The 24,392-nt window shown below is 31.5% G+C and overlaps 5 protein-coding genes and 1 long non-coding RNA gene across 6 annotated transcripts in view; 4 read left to right on the forward strand and 2 right to left on the reverse strand.

Moving 5' to 3' along the window:
• Window positions 1-766: 766 nt before the first annotated feature.
• The window catches only part of LOC137825473 (coumaroyl-CoA:anthocyanidin 3-O-glucoside-6''-O-coumaroyltransferase 1-like), a 48,543-nt gene continuing 24,917 nt past the window's right edge, over window positions 767-24,392 (forward strand). Inside the window, exon 1 of the mRNA XM_068631140.1 lies at window positions 767-2,382. Coding sequence (XP_068487241.1) covers window positions 942-2,345 — 1,404 coding nt within the window. The 5' untranslated portion in view covers window positions 767-941 and the 3' untranslated portion in view covers window positions 2,346-2,382. The remainder of the gene's footprint in view (window positions 2,383-24,392) is intronic.
• On the reverse strand, window positions 4,008-4,556 carry LOC137825478 (uncharacterized). The gene is made up of 2 exons (XR_011083304.1): window positions 4,418-4,556; window positions 4,008-4,285 (listed from the first exon to the last, which is right to left on the reverse strand). It is a non-coding gene; the product is annotated as an uncharacterized lncRNA (long non-coding RNA).
• LOC137825474 (receptor-like protein kinase ANXUR2) lies at window positions 4,284-5,751 on the forward strand. Its single transcript, XM_068631141.1, has 2 exons — window positions 4,284-5,152; window positions 5,234-5,751. Exons 1-2 carry the CDS (start codon window positions 4,507-4,509, stop codon window positions 5,617-5,619), a joined length of 1,032 nt encoding a protein of 343 aa, XP_068487242.1. The 5' UTR covers window positions 4,284-4,506; the 3' UTR covers window positions 5,620-5,751.
• LOC137825477 (receptor-like protein kinase ANXUR2) lies at window positions 8,391-9,615 on the forward strand. The gene is made up of 2 exons (XM_068631145.1): window positions 8,391-9,116; window positions 9,194-9,615. The coding sequence occupies exons 1-2, from the start codon at window positions 8,483-8,485 to the stop codon at window positions 9,571-9,573; spliced, it is 1,014 nt and encodes a 337-aa protein (XP_068487246.1). The 5' UTR covers window positions 8,391-8,482; the 3' UTR covers window positions 9,574-9,615.
• Window positions 13,267-14,615, forward strand: LOC137825475 (receptor-like protein kinase ANXUR2). Its single transcript, XM_068631142.1, has 2 exons — window positions 13,267-14,117; window positions 14,195-14,615. The coding sequence occupies exons 1-2, from the start codon at window positions 13,481-13,483 to the stop codon at window positions 14,587-14,589; spliced, it is 1,032 nt and encodes a 343-aa protein (XP_068487243.1). The 5' UTR covers window positions 13,267-13,480; the 3' UTR covers window positions 14,590-14,615.
• LOC137826677 (receptor-like protein kinase FERONIA) lies at window positions 19,354-20,481 on the reverse strand. Its single transcript, XM_068632747.1, has one exon. It carries the CDS (start codon window positions 20,319-20,321, stop codon window positions 19,494-19,496), a length of 828 nt encoding a protein of 275 aa, XP_068488848.1. The 5' UTR covers window positions 20,322-20,481; the 3' UTR covers window positions 19,354-19,493.

Consider the following 24,392-nt stretch of genomic DNA (forward strand, 5'->3'; position numbering starts at 1 on the left):
AATAGTGATTAAGAATATAGAATGTAAAAAAAAAAATCACGACTCGTCCTTTCAAGAACTATTTTTTGAGATTGTTGTTATTGTTTATTTATATATTGTAATGTTAAAATAATATAATAAGTAGCAATGATTATCATCCACAGATACTCTTTTTAATCCGAAATGTGTAAAATTGATGACTAATTCATACCTATGATAAAGTTAGTTAATTTAGTTATTACTACTAAATTTTAATTCTTTTTCAAAATTTCTATAAGTAATTAACCTATGAGAAAAATATTGAAGATTTAAAAAAATCAAATTCTTTACTTCTGAAGTTTTTATAAGAAATAAAAATAATTTATAATATTTATTATTTATGAATTAAAATAGTAGCTAGTATTTTAATAAAAAAGAATTAATATAGGAGACAATAAAAAAAATAGTTTCATAAACAAAACTAGAAAAATTGAAAAATAATATCTTACTATTAGGAACAAAGGAAGAAGTATTATGATTTCTTACATTTATTTTTACTCATTATTGAAAAAATAATATTAAATTAACTATTGGTTAAAAATATATTTTATTTGATGCTAATTAAAAAACAATCGTTGACATCAGCTGTCAGAAACTGTAGTTAGAAAGGAGCCAAATCATTAAGTAAAACAAAATAAAATGTAGTTAATCAACTGAACACCTAACCAATCTGATTAAAAAATAAAAACTTGCAAGAAGAAAACAACCATTAAAATAAAGTAAGATTCGATTACAAAATGGCAAATTGGATTACTCAACTTCATGGTGGAAGTTTCTATGTATATCTTTCAATGAGCACTGTCTCTTTGTAATGATTATATCAGTATAGATCAGAATTTGGATTTGGAGTGCTGTGTAACTGTGTTTGTTCTTGTCTAGCAGTGAAAATCACACATTCACATCCAAGTTCAACCCAGTAATCCATGGCTGACACACTGAAGGTGATAGAACAGTGTGAAGTTAGTCCTCCACCAGGTTCTGTTCCTTCAACCTCTATCCCTCTAACTTTCTTCGATCTTCCATGGCTTTGTTGCCCCCCTCTCAAACGTATCTTCTTCTATAACTTCCCTTATTCCACCCAACACTTCTTCCAAACTCTCCTTCCAACTCTCAAGAACTCTCTTTCCCTCACTCTCCAACACTTCTTCCCTTTCTCTTCCAACCTTGTCTTCCCTCCAAAGCCAAACCCCCCTCACATCGTCTACACACAACCTCATTCTGTCTCCTTCACAGTAGCTCAGTCCTCAGCAGATTTCATCACCCTTGTCTCTGATTCCCCAAAAGATGTCACAGCTTTGCACCCTTTTGTTCCTGTGTTGCCTCCACCACAAACTCTAGAAGATGGCACGTTTTTTATCCCTATCATGGCCATTCAGGTCACTGTTATGCCCCATTCTGGCTTCACCATATGCATCACTTTCAGACACGCGGCTGCTGATGGGAGAGCTTTTCATCACTTCATGAAATTCTGGGCCTCTGTTTGTAAGTCTAATGGAGACTTGGGTTTGGCTTCCATTGCCCTGCCACTGCACAATAGGGATATCATTCAAGACCCAAAAGGCCTTAAGCACATTTTCTTACAAAAATTGTTGAATTTTTTACCGGAAAATGTAGAGTCCAAGGGCGAAATACGTGATGTTCCTAGTGACATGGTGCGGCACACGTTTGTCTTTAGTCATGAACATGTTGAGAAACTCAAGAGATGGGTCTCTATTAAATGCAAAAGCCATGGTCTAGAATTACCACACATAACAACCTTTGTAGTGACTTCTGCTTTGATTTGGTTTTGTAAGGTCAAATCAGAAGAGATTAAATCTGCTACTGTACTTGCCAATAATGATGAGTCCTACATCTTGGCCTTTATGGCAGATTGTCGTAATCGTCCTGAATTTTCAATTCCAGTGGAATATTTTGGAAATTGTCTGGTTTGTGGCAATGCTGAAGTCAAGAGGAGCAAGCTTGTTGGGGAAAATGGTATTTTGGAGGCAGCCATTGCTATTGGTAGTGAAGTTAGACATTTGCAACATGGAACATTCGAAGGGGCTGAAACATTGATGTCAAATTTTACTGAATTTGCCACGTTGGGGAAGCATATGACAATAATTGCAGGGTCGCCAAATCTGGAAGTGTATGAAACTGACTTTGGGTGGGGAAAGCCTAAGAAGAGTGACGTGGTTCATGTAGATAATTCAGGAACAATTTCCCTTTCTGACTGTAGAGACAAAGAAGGTCGAATTGAAGTTGGGTTAGCACTTCAGAAGATTCAAATGAAGAAATTCAGTACCATTTTGGAAGAGCACCTCACAGAGATTAGAGTTCTTGACTGAACAAATTCATATTGATGAGTTGTCTTAAGCCGGGAAGGTTTATGTCTCTTTATACTGCAATAAACACATGTTCATTCATTAATATGTTGGGTATATAAAACTAATTTTCTTTCTTAAGTTTATTGTCCTATCAAACACTAAAACAATAGAAAATAAAAGGAAGAGATCTTGATATATCCTATTATTTCTTCCAATGTGCAAGACATTCCAATTATCACAATATACAATACATTTTTATTGCTCACGTCCAAGTTCCTCCATTAACTATGAATCCAGATAACTTCTTTGCAAGCTTAAGTAGTTGTCATGTTCTCGACTTGTGTAGTAGATAGAGCTACAACATTTTGTGACCAACTTCTTGTTCCTTGCAAATGTAAATCCTAAACCCTAAAAGCTAAGTTGGTTAGGTTGGTTATCCAAGATGGAAATAGTCCACTTGAATTGGTGTAAAGTAGGGATAGTACAGATAGCTGGGTGAGATTTGCAGAACAGAGTGGACTGTGGAAGCCAATATTTACAAAGTCTAGTTCTAAATCAGTTATTCCTGGCAGCTTACAAATCCATGAGATGGTGTCACTAGAAAATTCATTAAAACCTGCTCTCAGGGTGCTTAATTTGGTAAGATTTACCAATAAAGAGGAAAGATGACCCTTGAAATTGTTGTATCCAACATCTAGATACGTAAGCCCAGTGAGGTTTCCAAATGTAGAAGGGATAAAACCAAAAAATTTGCACTGTGAAATTAATAAAAATTTCAGAGACTTAAGATTTCCAAAGGATGCAGGCAGTGTACCATAGAAACTTGTGGAAGAAAGTTGTAACATGGTAATTTGTGCACTTGAATTAAAATTTGGAAATATTCCATTAGGAAATTCCCCATGTAGTTCACAATTGTAAAGAGAGAGTTGTTTTAATGAAGTAAGATTTATGAATATATCAGGTACAGGTGATGAAATCGACACATAACTAAGACGAATACTTTCAAGATTAGTTGAGTTTCGAATTAAGCTTCTTAGAGTGGATATTTTCAAACTCAACAGATTGACTGGCTCTGGTGAATAGAATAAACTACATAGATCAAGAGACAGTAACTTGGTCAAATGCGAAACTTCTTATGGAATTTCGCCAAAATAATTGGCTTCAGAAAGGTTCAGATATCTTAACTGTTGAAGCTCACCTATCCTAGAGGGAATTTGAGATTGATTAAAGTCATTATCAGCAAGATCAAGGCTTTGAAGATGCTACTAAATATTGTCTTGTTTTAGAGATAAAGAATTATTGTCATGTTTTTAAAATCTTCAAAGTGATAACTAATTGATGTGAGTTTGAACGTTAACAACAACCTCTCTCAGACATTGTTGATTTAATTCAGTAACTGAGATGTATAAAGTCTTTTGAACCCTTGTCTAGAATTTGACTTTCTTCGTTATCTTCCAACAACTTTTCTGTCCTATGTAAGTTTTTGGATTGTGTTTATCTCTGTATATTTTAAGTAGACCCAAGTAGCTTTCTCTTGTTATGTCACACTATGCATACTTTCAATGGTGCATTTTGGAAAAAAATCTTCATCTATCTTCATTTTCTCTCAATTTTTTCACAGCAAAAAATTTGAAAAGCTAAACTTTTTACTGTTTCAATTTAAAAGAAGGGAAGATAAAATGGTGATCAGAAATGAAAAAAACATCACATTGAACAAGACTTCACTACAAAGGAACATGTCTAGTCAATGAAAATGATTACAGAGTTAGTAAGAAAAAATAACTATGGGTTATTTCTAGTCTTTGCCTTAATCGTGACACTAACTTCATAAACTCGAATCCAACAAGTTTTTTTGCATGTTAAATACACGTCTTGGCTTTAGCCAAGTATTTGGATACTCCTTGATGCGCGTTTACTCTGTAGCTTCCTGCGTTTTTGCCGGTTCTGACAGCGATCCCCACCTTCAACAGCGAATATATAATAAACAAAAGTTGTCTTAATTGACCTCATAGATGGTGCAACACGCTTTCACTTTTTTCTTATGAAACCAAACGCGTAAATGAGACAGAAAGAGAACAACCTTAGTTTCTTACCAATAGTTAAGAAGTTAGATGTAGAGATTGCTGAATGATTTTGACAAGTGACAAGTAATAAGCAAGCAGAGGAGTCACAAATTCGAACCATGTTTCCAAAATGTTTGGGTTTCTGCGGTTGGAAGCACACTAGTTCATCTCAGAAACAGCATCCAACGCTAATACATGAGTTGTGCCAGCAATTTTCTCTCACCGATCTTAAGAAATCGACAAACAACTTTCATCATACCAGACTAATTGGATACTCAAGCTTTGGTAAACTATACAAAGGTTGCCTCCAACACGACGATGGTTCTGAATATTCAGTTACAATAAAGCCATTATATGGAGAAGATAACATCGAAGGAAACAACCAGTTTAACAAAGAAGTAGAGTTGCTCTGTCAGCTTCATCACCCTAATTGTGTCTCTCTTATAGGATTCTGCAATCACAAAAAAGAGAAAATTCTTGTGTACGAGTACATGTCCAATGGATCTCTAGATCAATACATACAAGGTAAGTTTAGAGAAGCACTGTCATGGAGGAAAAGGATAGAGATATGCATAGGAGTTGCTCGTGGACTGCACTACCTTCATGCTGGAGCCAAACGCACCATCTTTCACCGTGACGTTTGTCTCTCAAACATTCTTCTGGACGACCAAATGGAGCCAAAACTAGCAGGTTTCGGCCGTAGCATACAGGGAGCACGCTTTATGTCAAAGCCAAAAACAATTCCAATAGATGATGATACTTGGGGTACGTAATATTTTATTTAATAAAGACATTACTGCTATGAATTTTTTGTGAGTTAAACAAAGCTAATAATTTTAATTGTAGGTAGTTATGGCTACCATCCTATGCAGCACTTCAGAGACACTATCGTCACAGATAAATGTGATGTTTTTACATTTGGTATGCTTCTTCTTGAAATAGTCTGGGGAAGAAGGTATTTTGCCATGAAGGAAATAGATGGATTTCTGGAGAAGCCTGTTGAGGAGAATATTGATATGGATATAAAAGGAAAGATTGCGCCAGAGTGTTGGAAAGTGTTTATAGATATCATCCAAAGATGTGTGAATTCTGCAGCAGATGAGCGACCAACAATGGGTGAGGTAGAGCTGCAACTTGAGTATGCTCTGTCGTTGCAGGAACAAGCAGATAGCACAAACATCCATGGTGATTATATCTTATTGTCTAAAACCATTGTTAACCTAAAGCCTTAGTTGGAAGATGAGAGTCATAAATTTTAGTTATTGTTTCCGATATATTAAAAACAAATTACGTAACGGAAGTGATTCCATATTCAAGTGTTTTTTTTGTCTTTGAATACAAAGAAGTGAAAGCGTGTTTCACCATCTCTGAATCTCTGCTTCTGCGTGTTTATTAGTATTAAAAGGTTGACTAATATGGTCAATTACGACAATTGGTGTGGGCATAAGTTAGCTTCCTTTCACTTTTCAATTAATTAACAGGTGGGGTATAACTAATAATTAAAATAGATATGAAATCATGCTTAAGCCTCACAGAACTCAATTTGTGATATTTTTATCTATCTTAATTAAATAATTAATTAATATATTATTTATTTACTTAACTTTTTATGTCCTGTTAATTCAATTTAAAACACGTATATTTTGTTACTTAATATCAAATGAATATAAATTAAAATACAACTGCTGATCATTGTAGACATACACTTCTCAAATATTATAAATGTTTTTTCTTCTAGACATGCACTTCTCAAATACAAAATAATTTAATTTTTATCTGTATTTTAAATTAATTTATGTAATTAATATTTTTTTAAAATTTAAACCATGATTTTCTCGCAAAAATTAAAGTATTTGTTGTTGGATTTCAACTTATAAATTTTTTTTATTGAAAATTGTATTTTTTATATTTTCCGTATAAGAGTAATTACCAACAAAGTTATTGTCTGGAGCATTATTTAAACATAACAATTAACATTATAATGAGAGAGTAAGATCATTTGTTATCTTCATACAAACACACACACAAAAACATCTTTATTATAGAGAATAAGACTCACCTTTCTTATTTTCTCAATTATTTCATCTTTTATATATATATATATATATATATAAAGAATGAAGTTTTTTTATGCAATTGATTAGGTAGTCCTCTGTCGATTGGATCATTGTGCACGTACTAGGAACATATACAACGGGAGATATTTACTGATAATTTTCTTTTTCTTTTTTTCACAAATAATAATAAATGATTCAATAATTTCATATCGCATATAATGTTTAAATTTTTTATTAGAATTGTAAATTATAACTTATATATAAAAATCAAAAGTGCATCATTTTGATTATCACACCAAACTTTGTATTTTGTAAAAGAGAAAAATTATAAATGTGAATTAAAAGTTAAAAACTAGAAAAATAATAAAATAGATAATTATATGTGATAAATTATAAAAGTCTTAGCTTCTTAATAATCATTATTAGTTGATTATATAGAATTTATACTCTTTTATTTACTTTAGATAAATAGTTCACATTTATTTAACTTAAAAGAAATCAAGGTTTATTTATTCAATTTGATTGAGATATATAAAAAGTGATTTTCAATGGTATTTACTTTTCTTTAAATAATTACTTAAAGCCTACTTTAGTTGTTAAACTTAAACTAAATAATTCATCTTTTAGTTATTAAAAAAAATGTTTTCTTTCTAATTGTCCACACCTCATCTTATATATTAATATATAAATCAAAGATCTTACAAATGTTCCGTTAAAAAAAGTTGAATTCCAAGTAAGAACACTAATTTAATTTAATGAGAAAAAGAAAGGACAATAAATATTGAACTACCAAATAACGAAGGTGAAGAGTTGATAAAATTATTATAAACATTTATTTGGAGCAATGGGATGCTTCCATAGGTCTTTTCTTTCAACTTCAACATTTTGTCACTTATAGCACTTATTATTCAGCTTTTATACCATCTTCTATCAATGCCAGAAAGATAGAAAATTATATATATTTGTCGGCAACTATGCTTTCTAGCCACACATATTTCTTTTCTACTTAATAAATAAAAAGATAGTTGCATGACTTGCTCATTGACTTGTGGAGTCACTATAAAGATAAAAATTTCAATATATTTTTTATTTCTATAATTTTGTAACTTTTTTAATTTTACAAAGATTAAATATCATATATATTTCATGTTTCAGTTTTCTGAAATTAAACAATTTTGATCTTTTAGTAAAACATTCATCAACAACAAATTAATTACTTGTTTTAGAATATTATTATTTATATTTAATTATAAACTTTACACTTTAATTATACAAATCCCTTAGCATTTTTTTATAACATATTCATAATATTTAATAGAAACAAACAATAAAAAATTTAATGTATCATAAAAATTATAAAATATTTTACAGGAAATACCATCGATTTCAATAGAAAGGGTAATTTAGTAGTTTGAAGAAAACACTACAAAATTAGAAGTTAATAATCAACGTTATATTTTAATTAAGGAAATACAGAGAGCGTGAATAAAAACATTCTTACGTAAGATGCAAAAATTAGACCTCTAAAAAACTACAATTATATTTTTAGTTCTTTAAAAACTAATTTAAAGAACCTTAAGTTTTAAACACAAATATTTCCACTAGAAATGAAATTAATTCGATGAGTTAGGTCAATTATTTAGGAAGACTAGTTTCTACCGATTTTTAAAAAACTAAAATATTTATGTTTTTTTATGATTAATTTCTAATTTTTTAAATAACTAAAAATATTTGAGTCTATTATTTAGATGTTAATTAAATACGCTTAAAGAATCAGACTTAGAGTATCTTTAAAGCAGATACTTCCTCTGATTTGAACTTGTGTGCTTGGAACAGTTGAACCCCACACATTTGACAAACATTGTTAAAATTTGTGATACCGTCTTCATTAATTACTCGTCAAGTCACTTTCCCAGTAGCATTCATCTCTGTTTTGGTTTCATTTAAAATAGGCAATGAAAGAAGACAGGGTTGCCAAATGTGAATTATATATTAGAAACTAGAGACAATCATAGGAGTAAAGAAATTAGGAACAAGAATGTTTCTCAAATATTGGGGCTTCTGCCATTCGAAGCGCACAAGTTCATGTCAGTATAAAACAAGAATAGAAGAGCTGTGCCATCAGTTCTCTCTTGCCGATATTAGTAAATCAACCAACAACTTTGATCAGAATAGGCTCATTAACTTTGAAGGATTTGGTATCGAAGTATATAAAGGCTGTCTTCAGCATGATGGTTCTGATTATGCAGTCACTATAAAGCGATTTAATGACGATGTGGATGAAAGAGGGGAGCAATGGAACGTGTTTAAGAATGAAATTGAGTTGCTCTGCCAGCTTCGTCACCCTAATATTATCTCTCTTACTGGATTCTGCAACCACAAGAAAGAGAAGATTGTTGTGTTGGAGTACATGCCCAATGGATCTCTGTATGATCACCTACAACGTGGGGAACTGTCATGGAAGAAGAGGCTAGAGATATGCATAGGAGCAGCAAGGGGATTGCACTACCTTCATGCTGGAGCAAAGCGCACCATCATTCATCGTGATATCAAACCTCAGAACATTCTTTTGGATGCAAACATGGAGCCAAAGCTTTCAAATTTTGGGCTTAGCTTACAGGGACAACGTTTTATGTCAAAGCCAAAGCCAATTAAAGTAGATACTATTGCTGGTAAAGTTTTATTTTATGACTTTACTTACTGTAATGAAATTTTGTGAGTTAAACTAAGATAATACTTTCATTTATAGGTACTTTTGGCTACTTGGCTCGGGAGTGTTTCATGAACAGTATCGTCTCAGATAAAACCGATGTTTACTCATTTGGTATTGTTCTATTACTAGTTGCGTCTGGAAGAGCGTATTCTGACATGATAAAGGAATTTCTGGAGAAGCCTCTTGAGGAGAATATTGATTTGGAGATCAAAGGAAAGATTGTGCCAGAGTGTTGGAAAGTGTTTATAGATATCATGCAAAGATGTGTGGATTCTGAAGCAGAAGAACGACCAACAATGGGTGAAGTGGAGGTGCAACTTCAGTATGCTCTGTCGTTGCAAGAACAAGCAGATATCACAAACATCCATCATCATTATATCTTATTGTCAAAAACCATTATTAACCCAACATCTTAACATAAAAGAGCAATAAAAACATTCACTTCACACTTTAATAAATTAATATTTTTATTTATTTATTTTGTTTTATATTATAAACATTGTAGGATTTAGGGTTATAAATATTGTCAATATATGTTTTTTATTTTTATTTTTATAGTATAAAACAAATTTTTCTGTTCTTGTAAATCTATAACATGAAAAAGATCTCTTTGACACACGGTAAAACACATATACATGTTTTTTTTATTCTTTATTGTTTGTGGTGTCAACATATCACCATTCCTATTATACTCAATAACTTTTAATAATTGTTTCTGATCTATTAAAAAATTATATTTTCTATGTGTATAATTAAAAATTATTGTAAAAAATATTAAGTGATGAAATCTTTGTCTTTTGAATACAAAGAAGCTCGTGAATATGCGTCATGACTTCTTATTTAAAATTATTTATAGTAAGGTTTAGATGTTCCTCTATCATTTTCTTTTAAAAATTTATAGTACCTAGAGTTTGAAGTCTTATTTATAAAAGCAATTTCTTTATAATAAAATCATATTTATCGTATAAGATATATTTACAAATATAATATTTTTAAAAAAAAAATTTAAATAATTTTTAACGAAATCTCATTACAATAAAATTATGAAATAGAAACTAATTTTAGAGATAAAAAAAGAATTAGTTGCTATAGAGACTATTGTAGGAACTAAATAAATTTTTGGTTTCTAAATTAGTTTATATTATTATTAAATGATTTATCAAATTTAGAATCAAAATAATTGAGAGTTAAAACCTTAGTAGTTAATTAAATATCAATTTAGAAACTATTTAATAATAATATAAACTAATTTAGAAATTAATTTATAAACTATTTAATAATAATATAAACTAATTTAGAAATTATTTTTTTTAGATTTTAAAATGTCTCTAATTTAGTTACTATTACAACTAATTATTTTTGTTTCTAAAAATTAGTTTCTATTGTATTGTTTACATAGGAAAAGAAAATCTATCTTTTTCTTTTGAGTAATGATATCTTACACCCATTACATTCCTTTAATATTTAAATAAATTATTATTTTATTATAATATAACATTTTATTCTAAAAATCAGTTATAGAATAGTTAATTTTACTATAAATATAATGTGAAAGAAACATTATTCTTTTCTCTCTGTCTCATTTTCGTGTTTTCCCGTTTCAAAAGAAAGAAGTGAAAGGGTGTTTTTGCTTCTGCGTGTTTATTAGTATTAAAAGGTCGATTTATATATATATATATATATATATATATATATATATATATATATGTATGGTGAATTAAAACAAGTTTTGTTTAATATATATTGAGTGTGGAAGGTGGGGATTGGTGTGGGCATACATAACATTTATGTTCTGTATTCTGAGTAGCTTCCTTTCAGTTTTCAATCAATTAACAGGTGGGGTATATTTTGTTATTTAATATCACATGAATATAAATTAAAATATAACTGCTGATCATTGTAGACACTAGCTTTGTCATAATTGGAAGTTTTAATAGAATCTTTCAACATAAATATGATACAACCATTAAGGGCACTACAACATTTAAATAAAAAATCATGGTTCAACTACATATATAGCCACTTTAAAATATTACTGACAATATTTTCCTACAGACAACAATATCTTTCCATTTCTGTTCAGGGAGAATAAAATCATTGAAATGAGATTTTAATAACGTTTTTAGTGAAAATAAGAATTTCTTCACTGTTTTTAAATCTATACTTGTTCTAGCAAAAAAACTATGGAAGTCCAAGCTATCAGTGTGCTTTTTTTAATCTAAAGTTTCTCTTGTTTTTCCTTCATTATAATCAGATCATGTTTTCAGTTTCCAATAATTAAATTTATTATTATTTACACATTTTTAATCTCATGATCATATTAAAGTATAATTAAATATTTTAGTGATTCATCTATTAAATAAATTTAATTATTTTATTTTATTTTTATGGATTAAATGAGAACCTAAAAAATTAATATATAATATGTCGCGAAATAAAGAGTAAAAAGAAATAACGGACCAATGAATATATTTAATTATAATTTTTTTTAAATGTAACACGAATATTTTTCAAAAATGTAACCCATCTTACCTTAAGATTACCTTTTGTTTAAAATCATCTTCCGCGTGCGTTTTTCCCATCAAGTGGCATAAGAGCTTGGTTCATTTACACACTAGAGATCCGATGAACAGAAATTAATCGACGAAATGGGAAAATTGCGACTGCAGCGACGTCCCAAAGTTAGGGTTTCGTAGATACCAAAAACATTGGTTGTTAATTAGATTCTAATATAGAAACTATTTAACAATAATAGAAACCAATTTTTTTTTAATTTCTAAAATGGTCTTTAATTTAGTTATTATTGCAACTAATTATTTTTATCTCTAAAAATTAGTTTTTATTTCATTATTTTCTTACAGTCTCACCTTTCTTATTTTCTCAATTATTTTATCTTTTTATATACTTTATCTTTTTATATATATATATATATAAATATAAAGAATGAAGTTTTTTCCTAACAAAGAGAAAAACATGGGATATTATTCCATAAGAAATTTCCCATATAAGATTAAGTCCACATGCAATTGTTAAGGTAGTCCTCTGTCCATTGGACCATTGTGCACGACATATGGAGATATTTACTGATAATTTTTTTTTTCACAAGTAATAATAATAAATGATTCAATAATTTCATGTAGCTTATAATGTTTAAATTTTGTATTAGAATTGTAAATTATAACTTGTATATAAAAATAAAAATTACATCATTTGATTATCACACCAAGCTTGTATTTTCTAAAAAGGCAAAAGTTATAAATGTGAATCAAAGATTTCACAAATGTTCCGTTAAAAAAAGTTGAATTTCAAGTAAGAACATTAATTTAATTTAATGAGAAAAAGAAAGGACAGTAAATATTGAACTTCCCAAAGAACAAGGGCGAAGACTTGTAAGAAGAGTTGATAAAATTATTAAAACATTTATTCGGACGCAATGGGATGCTTCCATAGCTCTTTTCTTTCAGCTTCAACACTTTGTCACTTACAGCACTTATTATTCAGCTTTTATGATCTTCTATCAATGCCAGAAGGATAGATAATTATATAGATTTGTTTGCAACTATGGTTTCTAGCCACAAATATTTCTTCTACTTGCATGACTTGCTCATTGACTTGTTGGCTCACTATAAATATAAGAATTCCAATATATTTTTTATTTCTATAATTTTTTTTAATTTTACAAAGATTAAATATATCATATTAATTTCATGTTTCAGTTTTCTGAAATTAAACAATTTTGATCTTTTAGTAAAACATTCATCAACAACAATTAAAAACATTTGAACTTTTAGTAAAACATTTATCGTTGGATACTTCCTCTGGGATAAACTTGTGTGCTTGTGATACCGTCTTCATTATTTACTCCTCAAGTCACTTTCGCATTAGAATTCATCTCTGTTTTGGTTTAATTTACGCGTTTCCCCTTTGAAAAGGAAGATCAAAACGTGTTGCACAATAGTTCATATCAGACTTCTTCCCTATCCCTTCATTCATCTGTCTTATATGAAATGGTCACTTACGACGGCGTTTAGAAATAATTTTAATATTTTTTATTTGTTTCTTCCACCGTCAACCCCACTCTGCGCTATATATGTACCTGATTTAGCTTGAAAAACAAACTTTGCATACAAAACACTACATTAAAAAATAGATATGGAAAGCAATGTAATCAATATATTATGAGAAAGAAATGTGTAGAGCCAAAACATGGAAGCTCTGACAAAATCAAAGGAAATAGGCAATGAAAGAAGACGGGGTAGCCAAATGTGAAATATATATTAGAAACTAGAGACAATCATAGGAGTAAAGAAATTAGGAACAAGAATGTTTCTCAAATATTGGGGCTTCTGCCATTCTAAGCGCACAAGTTCATGTCAGTATACAACAAGAATAGAAGAGCTGTGTCATCACTTCTCTCTTGCCGATATTAGGAAATCAACCAACAACTTTGATCGTAAGAGGTTCATTGACCTTGACGGATTTGGTACCAATGTATATAAAGGTTGTCTTCAGCATGATGATTCTGATTATACAGTCATTATAAAGCGATGTAATAAGGATGCCATTGGAAGAAGAGAGCGTGAATGGGACCTGCTTAAGAATGAAATTGAGTTGCTCTGCCAGCTTCGTCACCCTAATATTATCTCTCTTATTGGATTCTGCAACCACAAGAAAGAGAAGATTGTTGTGTACGAGTACACGTCCAATGGATCTCTGTGTAGTCACCTGCAACGTGGGGAACTGTCATGGAAGAAGAGGCTAGAGATATGCATAGGAGTAGCAAGGGGATTGCACTACCTTCATGCTGGAGCAAAGCGCACCATCGTTCACCGTAATATTCACCCTCGCAACATCCTTTTGGATGCAAACATGGAGCCAAAGCTTTCAGAGTTTAACCTTAGCTTACAGGGACAACGTTTTATGTCAAAGCCAAAGCCAATTATAGTAGACACTGTTCCTGGTAATGTTTTATTTTATGACTTTACTTACTGTAATGAAATTTTGTCAGATAGACTAAGATAATACTTTCATTTATAGGTGTTTTAGGATACATGGCTCCGGAGTATATCATAAACGGTATCGTCACAGATAAAACCGATGTTTTCTCATTTGGTACGGTTCTATTAGAAGTTGTGTGTGGAAGAACGTATTCTGACATGATAGAGGAATTTCTGGAGAAGCCTGTTGAGGAGAATATTGATTTGGAGATCAAAGGAAAGATTGTGCCAGAGTGTTGGAAAGTGTTTATAGATATCATGCAAAGATGTGTGGATTATGAAGCAGAAGAGCGACCAACAATGGGTGAAGTAGAGGTGCAACTTGAGTATGCTCTGTCCTTGCAAGAACAAGCAGATATCACAAACATCCATCATCATTATATCTTATTGTCAAAAACCAGTACTAACCTACTTCTTAACATAAAAGAGCAATAAAAACATTCACTTCACACTTTAATAAATTAATATTTTATTTTTATTTATTTTGTTTTATATTATAAACAGTGTCAATATATGTTTTTTTTTTATAGTATAAAACAATTCTTTCTGCTCTTGTAAATCTGTTACATGGAAAAGATTTCTTTGACAGTAAAAACTTATAGTTATACTTGACACTATATTATAATGATATAGTAATATTTAAAATTAAAAAATAAATTAAATATGTACCTGAGTGGAGAAATGGGGCCCAGGCACGGTCGGTTGACGTAATGAGATTGCTGACGTGTCGATCTTCTTCTCCTTCGGTCGGTCGTTCCTTCTTGGTGTATCCTTCGGTCGGGCGGGGGAGGGTACCTGCGAAGGCACTCCGACGCTCAAATAAGTATGAGATTCTAAGCGCGGTTTCGTAAGTGAATGAAAACGTACCTTTCTCTGGCTTGAGCACCGTATTTATAGGATTGCCTAATGGGCTTTCTATCCCTTGGGCTCAGGGTGGTTATGGATATGTCTTGTCAGTCGTGCTCCGGAATACCCGGGAGCATATCTTCTCTAAACGCATATTCCTTATTCTTCGGAGGTGTATCTTAACCACCTTAGCTTGTCACATAAATGCTTACATTTATTGTGTATTCGGTCGGTCGGCAACGTGCGTTCGTCCGGTGCCTACCAGTACAAAATATGATTAAAATATTATTTTATTGGTTTGTTAAGTATATGCTTTTTATTGTTTGTGGTGTTAACATATCACCATCCCTATTATACTCAATAACTTTTAATAATTGTTTCTGATCTATTAAAAAATTATATTTTTCATGTGTATAATTAAAAATTATTGTAAAAAATATTAAGTGATGGAAATTTGTTGTCTTTGAATACGAAGAAGCTTGTGTATATTTCTAATTGAATTCTAGATGAGTCTGATCGTCTCACTCTTAAATCAGTTAGGATTTTTTTCTTGGATCTAGGGATTTTCTGTGGTTGGGGTAAATTTATTTGGTCTTCATATATTTCGCCTTCCAAAATTGTTGTCCTTTAGAAAAATTTTCATAGGCGGCTTCTTATAGATCAACATATTCAAAATAAAGGTTTGCATATTTCTTCTATGTGTACGCTTTGTGAAAAGCACGAGAAATCTATTCAACATTTATTTTTTGAATGTGTTAATGCTTTGCGTATTTGGAGTTGGGTTCAACACATTTCCTACTTATGATTTCTCTAATAAGGATGATCTTCTTTCTTTTATTAAGAGTGATGGTAGTCTGTTGGTTAAATTGGTTAAGGTAGTTGTGATAACTTTTTCTATTTGGATGATATGGCGTATGAGGAATTATGCTTGTTTTCAGGATAAGATTGAGGTTTATAAGGTTATTTTGGTTATTAAAGATTTAACTTGTCTAGTGGGTAATTCGTCTAAAGCTTCAATGGAGAATGATATGTTCGATTTCAATGTATTCAAGTTTTTTGGTATTAACACTCGTACTGGGAAAGTTCTACATCCTCTTCCTATTAAATGGGAGTTTCCTTCACCAGACTGAGTTAAAATTAACACTGATGGGGCTGCTATGGGTTATCCAGGTCTTGTCGCTTGTGAAAGTATTTTCCGTAGGAGTATGGAGGAGTTTATTGAAGCTTTCTCTGTGTTTCTTGATGTTCGAACTCCTTTGGTTTCTGAATTTTATGGAGTTATATATGCTTTGGAGGAAGCTCAAAAGTTGGGTCTTACTAATGTCTGGCTGGAATGTGACTTTGCCTTGGTTTGTGTTGCGTTTACTGCTAGGACAAATGTTTCTTAGATGCTTCGTAATCGATGAAATACTTGTCTTAATTACTGTGGAAAAATCAGGTTTATGGTTACTCATATTTTTTGTGAAGGGAATGCGTGTGTTGATAAGTTGGCTAATTTAACATTTATTCATAGAGAATCTTTTCATTGATATAATAGGTTTTCATCTAGTCTGTTCTTAAAATTCTTTATTAATAGATATTGTCTACCTATGTTTCGTTTTTGTGAACATAAGGTTTTGGTCTAGTCTCCTATATTTTTGCATTTTTTTTAATAATATTTTTTTTTCATGTGATGACAAATGATTGTTGTTACTTGAGATGTTAGCCTAGCTGAAATGTCAAGTAGCATAGTGATGCCTAACATGAAAGCTTTTTATAAAAAAAAATAAAAAGAAAACTTTTGTATATGCAACGTTACTTCTTGTTTAAAATTATTTATAGTAAGGTTTAGTAGTTTCTCTGTCACTTTCTTTTAAAATTTTATAGTACATAGAGTTTGAAGTCTTATTTATAAACGTAATTTTTTTACAATAAAATCATATTTATTGTATAAGACATATTTACAAATATAATATTTTAAAAATTTACTTTTTTAAGTAATTTTCAACGAAATCTACATCACTTTTGTAACAAAATCTATCCTTTTCTTTTGAGTAAGGATATCTTACACCTATTACATTCCTTTGATAGGGAAATATGAAGAGAAAGTATGACAAAGTCCAAATTGGATCAGAGTCGGTGAAAAGATACTAAATTTGATGCTACGTTTTAAAGTAAACATTTATATTTATATTTATATTTATCCTTCAAACTTATACTCTATAATTTAATATTAATAAAAATTTAATGTAAAAAAATAACAAGTTTCTTCTTGCCAAAAAATATAAAAAGATGATTTTTTTTGAATGTTTTCTTCCTTATCGTCCACACCTCATCTTGTATAATAAATCAAAGATTTCACATCATTAAATGTTCCGTTAGAAAAAGATGAATTCCTGGTAAGAACACTAACTTAATTTAATTAGTTCTAGAATTTTAAACTCACATAAACTTGTTTTTTTAATGAGAAAAAGAAAGGACAATAAATATTGAACTACCAAAGAAGGAAGGTGAAGACTTGATAAAATTATTATGAACATTTATTTGGACGCAATGGGAAGCTTCCATAGGTATTTTCTTTCAACTTCAACATTTCGTCACTTATAGCACTCATTATTAAGCTTTTATATCAGCTTCTATCAATGCCAGAAGGATAGAAAGTTACATATATTTGTTAGCAACTATGGTTTCTAGCCACAAATATTTATTCTCCTTAATAAATAGATAATTGCATGACTTGCCGAGACTGCCAACTCGTGTGTGGGACGATAGGCGGCCCGATAGCGGGTGACACGATAGACCCAACACAAACATTCGCTAAGATAGACTCGAAATGGCTCTGATACCATATTACGAAGTGGACTTTAAGCCTAACTCAATCCCATAAAACCGACTCATAGGATTGAGGTTTGCATCACTTATATACAATGAAAGATTCTAATCTCTAGTTTATTTCTATAATTTTGTAAACTTTTTAATTTTACAATGATTAAATATATCATATTAATTTCATGTTTCAGTTTTCTGAAATTAAACAATTTTGACATTTTAGTAAAACATTCATCAACAAAAAATTAATTACTTGTTTTTAGAATATTATTATTAATATTTAATTATAAACTTTATATATTTTATTATAAAAATACCTTAGCCTTTTCTTTTATAACCTATTCATAATATTTAATAGAAACAAACAATAAAAAAATTAAATTTATCACAAAATTATAAAATATTTTATAACCAGAATATATGTGTATAATGCATCATATATATATATATATATATACCACCTCTTTGAGTTGATTTTATGGGGTTGAGTTAGACTTAAAGTTCACTTCATAATATAGTTTCAGAACCATTTCAAACCTATCTTAACGAGTGTTTATGTTAGGTCTATCATGTCACCCGCTATCGGACCACCCATAATATATAATCTCACGCATGAGTTGACCGTCTCGGTGTGAGGAGTGTGTGTTGGAGATCCCACATCGACTAACTCAATCCCATAAAACCGGCTTAAGGGTTAAAATTTGCACCTACTTATATACGATGAAATATCTTAATTTTTATTCGATATAGGATCTTCATCAAAAACTATCATGTTGGAGGCTCTCTCTGACAAAATATAATTTAGATCAATGCTAAAATCAAAGAAGAAAAAACTTTTTATATTAATTCTTTTACTATGAGTTGAGGAGCAAGACGAAGATCTCAATCTTGATCATTATATCAAACTCCTTGTCTTGCAGCCCAACCCGCACCAGCCATGAAGAATATGCACCAAAGTAGAACTGCATTAGATGCAAGTAAATACATTATTCAATGATTAATTAATAATATGAAATTCTGTATGATATCACCATTTTTAATTTTTTTTAAGTTACTTATTCATTATTTAGCTAAATTTCCTTTGCAAAATTGTCATTCATTTTCAAGTTTCTTGCATGTTTTATTTTTATCTGTTAACTCAACGTATTTTTACCATCATAATCTCGAGTTCTTTTATTTTATTGAAATTCCACATTTGCTTTTGATTTATAATATAAGAATGATTAACTTCTACTTACTTTTCAATCAAACGGTTAGTTTCTTAGTTATAATTACTAATGTAAAAAGAACTACTTACATTATAATAGAAATATTGTAATTTTGTGAAACTTTTCTAACTCTTAATATTATTATTTTAATAGTTTTTCATATCATTTAATTATAAAAAAAAAAAACTCAAACTTTCTTTCATATATATAAGTAAATCACAATCACATCCTGACTTTTTAAAAAAAAAATTACACACTAATTACATCTGTTTTCATCGTTACAGTGTTTTTTTATCAAGGGAAATGCAATATATTTAAAAGAAACAAGAGACTTGAGTGAAGTTTTAAAGGCACATATTCGAATGTAATTTTTAAAAAAATAAAATTCAAATGAATCTAATTTACTTTTCTTTATTCCAACCATTATTTCTTTTTCTTATGATACACCAAACTCCACCAGAACTTGAATAACCTCAATCAGCGTCCCTTTGGATCCTTAATCTCAGAAAAAACAAGCTCTGAGATCAACCTGTCAGATGCCTTACTCCCGTAGGTTGTACTGTTGAATCCACTGCTGTTACTATAGTCTGAAGCATGAACACTAGTATGGGTGCTGCTAAACATGTCCTCAGTAGAACTGTCTTCATAATCCCCACCACTTTCCAACACTGCATTCACATTAGCACTATTCTGAAGCTGAAGTCGCAGAACAAACTCTAACACCCCAACCACGTCGTTCATGGAAGGTCGCTGAGTCCCATCCTCAAGCAAACAGCTCAACGCAACCTCACCAAATTTGCGCAAACAGTGAGGTGCTATCTGCCCCTTCAATGCTGGATCCACAATGTCACCCAGAGACCCCTTCTCATACCAATGCTTCGCCCAATCCACAAGTGACACCTGTGGCTTCTCTACCATTCGGAGCAAAGGCTGCCTCCCACACAATACCTCCAACAGCACCACCCCATACGAGTAAACGTCCGACTTCTCCGTCAAACGCTGTCGTTTGTAATACTCCGGATCCAAATACCCAATACTGCCTTTCACCTGAGTGCTCACATGGGTCATCAAAGAACCCATGGGCCCAATTCGAGATAACCCGAAGTCTGAAACCTTCGCCACCCATTTTTCATCCAACAAGATGTTAGTGCTCTTCACGTCACGGTGAATGATCATTTGTTTCGCACCTGTATGCAGATAATGCAGTCCTCGTGCGGCGCCGATGCATATTTGAAGCCTTTGATTCCACGAGAGCGGAGGGTTATCGGTTCCGTAGAGATGATCACGGAGGGTTCCGCGATCCATTAAATCGTAAACGAGTAAACAGAATTCACACACCTTTGGGTGATATCTATAAACACTTTCCAACACTCTGGCACAATCTTTCCTTTGATATCCATATCAATATTCTCCTCAACAGGCTTCTCCAGAAATCCATCTATTTCCATCAATGCAAAATACATTCTTCTCCAGACTACTTCAAGAAGAAGCATACCAAATGTGAAAACATCACATTTATCTGTGACGATAGTGTCTCTGAAGTACTGCATAGGATGGTAGCCATAACTACCTACAATTAAAATGATTAGCTTTGTTTAACTCACAAAAAGTTCATAGCAGTAATGTCTTCAAATAAAATATTACCCCAAGTATATGAACATCTATTGGAATTGCTTTTGGCTTTGACATAAATCGTGCTCCCTGTATGCTACGGCCGAAACCTGCTAGTTTTGGCTCCGTGTGGTCGTCCAGAAGAATGTTTGAGAGACAAACGTTTTTTCACCAAAATGGTGCATTTTTTTTTTCATATTTACCTAAATAGGTAAAAATAGAAAAAATTACAGAAATGAACAATTTTTTTTTTAAAGTTGTATGGTGTAGGCAATATCAATTAAATTTGTTAATCTGTTTACTTTTTATTTTTTAACTAAAGTTTCTAACTGGATTGACAACTTCCGTTTAAATAAAATTGGATACTGGGTTGACAATTTCACTCCATTGAAGTTGTCGGTTGACAAGTTCAGTTGATTTTTTTTAAATAATTAATTTAAAATAAAAATAAAAATTTATATAATAATAATTTTTTAAATTAAAACTAAAAAAAATTAAAACTAAATTTTTGTTTTCACAAGAAACAAAGTTACCCAAAATTAAGTTGGATTAAAAATAGGTTGTGTAATAAATGTAAAATATTTAGTATTTTTTAAATAATGTTAAAATTAAAAATACTTTTATTGTTTTAAAAAAAATTGAAATTATGTTCGTAAAATAACGTTGATAGTTGATATAGTTATAGATAAATAGGGTAGCGTTTAAACAATATTTATAAAATGATAAATAAGTACAATTCATACATAATTATAAAATAAAGATGTAGGAAAAGTTGTCATCTATGTGAAGTTGTGCCGCATGGTGGTCTTCTTTGTTGTCTTCGTAGTCGTTGTTGTGGTTGTTGTTCGGATGGAAGGGTAGGAGGGGCTGGAGGTGGAATGTCATCGTCAGTGCCTTCGACTTCATTATCATCATTTTGATTTTCGGACACCTGTGAAGGCATTGTTGGTCGATAATACTGCATGGATGACATTGGATTGTAGGCAGATGGGGGGGTCATGGTAGAGGTTGCAAATGGATTTGATGGACCAACAAAAAATTGTTGTTGAGATGGAGATGTTGAGTAGTTGAAAGGTGGTTGATGGACCACTTCCAAGCTCTTCGACTTCCTTGTCATCACGTTATTACCGTTTGTTCCTCTTGTCATTTACAAATAAAGACATTCAGTGATCCGGTTTTCAACCTCCACACGATTAGAAAGACATATCAAGTTGAATTTCATTCCGTTTGAAACGAGGATTATTGGTCTACTTATACCAGACCAAATTTCATACCTTACCCCCACATGCGATGTAAAATCTCGGAACGACCAATTACAACTTGTTTGCATAATGAAATGGATCAACCAATTCAAAACAAGCCAAAAAAATGTTCTTACTGTCGCAATGAAGGTCATAACAGAGAAAATTGTCCATTTAGACAATAGAATCATCCTTTGTAATGTTGTTCTTATCAAATATTTTAATATCATCTCCTTTTAATGACTTTTATTCAATATTTTCATTTATTTTACATAAATACATGTATATTATTATTTTTTACATATTATATAATTTATACTTTCATGTATTATATAATCTAAAATTTATACATAAATCATATCACATTTTTATAAGTGTATTTTTAACTTTAACAATATTTAAAAAATAGTAAATATTTTTAATTTATCACACAACTCATTTTTAACTCAATTTATTTAAAATTATTGTAAAAAAAAGTAATTTTAATTCTTCAACTTTATATACCATTTTCTTAAATAAAATTAAATTAAATTTTGATATTATAATCAAAATAAAAATTTTAACTATATATTTTTATTTCCAGAAATATTAATTGTCATTTCTTTTAAAAAAATCAATTGAACTTGCCAACCGAATTATCAACTTCAATGGAGTAAAATTGACAATCTATGATCCAATTTTGTTTAAACTGAAGTTGTCAACACAGTTAGAAACTTTAATTAAAAATAAAAAATAGACAGATTAACAAATTTAATTAATGTTACATACACCATTGGCAACTTTGACCAAGAATTGCCCATTTCTGTATTTTTTTCTGCTTTTGCCCATTTACGTAAATATGAAAAAAAAAATGCACCATTTTGGTGAAAAACCCGTGAAAGATGGTGCGCTTGGCTCCAACATGAAGGTAGTGTAGTCCACGAGCTACTCCTATGCATATCTCTATTCTTTTCCTCCATGACAAGGAAATTTTTTCAAAATGTTAGCAATTCAGTTTGAGTATTACACAAATGAAAACTTATCGAAATGTGCATTTTTGAGTTATAGAAAAAATTTCTCACCTTGGCCATGGATTCAGCTCAATTTCAAATGAGAAAGTCACTAAAAGGGCTTGTCCACATGCCTTTTACGAAAGCAGCAACGACCATCTCCTCGTTTGGTGTGGAGAGTTGAACTGAGAAGGCGCAGTAACAATTTAGGTAGTCTTTCAAAGATTCGCCCTCCCTTTGTCTGATATCAAACAGGTCGGGTAGTTGAGGGAGGTCAACTTTGTTGACTGAGAACTTCTCTTAGAAAATTCGTGAAAACTGTTGGAACGACGTTATATGTCCATCTGGGATGCTGCTAAACTAGTGGAGGGTCATACTCGTGAACGTTCCCATGAGCATCTTACAACGAACAATATCTGAGTCGCCTGATATGATCATTTGGGCCCTAAACACCTTTAAGTGACTCTTAGGGTCCTCCACTTTTGAAAAAAGGAGTCATCTTCGGGGTAAGAAAATGCGGCAGGATCAACTCGTCCATTATTTGCCTAGAGAAAGGCTGAGGGTCATCCCTTGAAGACGAATCTGGAGAGCAAACTCAGACAATTCGTTGATGATATCTTTGCATGGTTTCACAGCTCTTTATTAGCCTTTTGTAGCTCCTCATTTACCCGTGTCTTTCCTCCATCATCTTATGGGATGCCTCTACTTCTCTTAGGAGATGATCCTGGTGGGCTCGGGCTTCCTCTCTCTGCCGCTCTTGTTCAACTCGGGCCTCGTCCCTCAGTTGTACATGTTCGACTCGTGTCTCTTCTCTAAGTCGATCATGTTCGACCCGAGCCTCCTCCCTAAGATGCTCTTGCTCAGTTTGTGCTTCTTCCCGAAGGCGATCTTGCTTCCTACGATCATTAGCTTGCTGAAGGATTCTCATTGTCTCCATAATTTGTTGCAACATGGGGACCTCGTCTCCGTCGGGCACTTGAGCTCCTTGTCCCGTGTTTCTCATCTTGTGCGTTGGCGTGGATGAACTCGTGTTGGTAGGTAGTGGGATCAATTTTACATGTTTCACAGTGAGGGCCAAATATTCTTGTTGAGTGACCTGGGTCAAGCAGTAGTGGTGGTGGTTACACTCCGACAGTGAGAACACTTGTATATTTGAATGTAGTGTAAGATAGCGTAGAGTTAACTTACATGGTGACTAGGGTCTCAGGTCCCTTTTATAGTAGTCGTCAAGCATTGATAAGTGTATAATTTATCCGTTAATACTCTCCTTTATATTTTGGGATTATATCTTTGTAGAGTATCGTCTCTAACTACGTCTCTTTTCTTTCTCCTCTTTTCAACCATTTCTCCTCTTTTCAACAACTAACTGAATCAGATAAAATATTCTTCTGATGTTTGGGCCGTGTTAATTTTACCAAAAATGAACGTTCTTTTTTACATACTAAAACCTTATCGTATTTGGACCGATTTCTAAAGTCATGGTGTGCTCGACATGTATCACTCTGACTGATGGACTAGGGACCGAAATGTTCAAA

Source organism: Phaseolus vulgaris, chromosome 8, assembly GCF_000499845.2.
Source record: "Phaseolus vulgaris cultivar G19833 chromosome 8, P. vulgaris v2.0, whole genome shotgun sequence".
NCBI classification, from domain to species: Eukaryota; Viridiplantae; Streptophyta; class Magnoliopsida; order Fabales; family Fabaceae; genus Phaseolus; species Phaseolus vulgaris.

Excerpts from the sequence above, each read along its gene's own strand:
- LOC137825474 (XM_068631141.1), top strand. The coding sequence starts at position 4,507 with ATGTTTCCAAAATGTTTGGGTTTCTGCGGTTGGAAGCACACTAGTTCA. Across the intron at positions 5,153-5,233 it reads AATAGATGATGATACTTGGG|GTAGTTATGGCTACCATCCT; the intron begins GTACGTAATATT and ends TTTTAATTGTAG.
- LOC137825477 (XM_068631145.1), top strand. The coding sequence starts at position 8,483 with ATGTTTCTCAAATATTGGGGCTTCTGCCATTCGAAGCGCACAAGTTCA. Across the intron at positions 9,117-9,193 it reads TAAAGTAGATACTATTGCTG|GTACTTTTGGCTACTTGGCT; the intron begins GTAAAGTTTTAT and ends TTTCATTTATAG.
- LOC137825475 (XM_068631142.1), top strand. The coding sequence starts at position 13,481 with ATGTTTCTCAAATATTGGGGCTTCTGCCATTCTAAGCGCACAAGTTCA. Across the intron at positions 14,118-14,194 it reads TATAGTAGACACTGTTCCTG|GTGTTTTAGGATACATGGCT; the intron begins GTAATGTTTTAT and ends TTTCATTTATAG.
- LOC137826677 (XM_068632747.1), bottom strand. The coding sequence starts at position 20,321 with ATGGATCGCGGAACCCTCCGTGATCATCTCTACGGAACCGATAACCCT.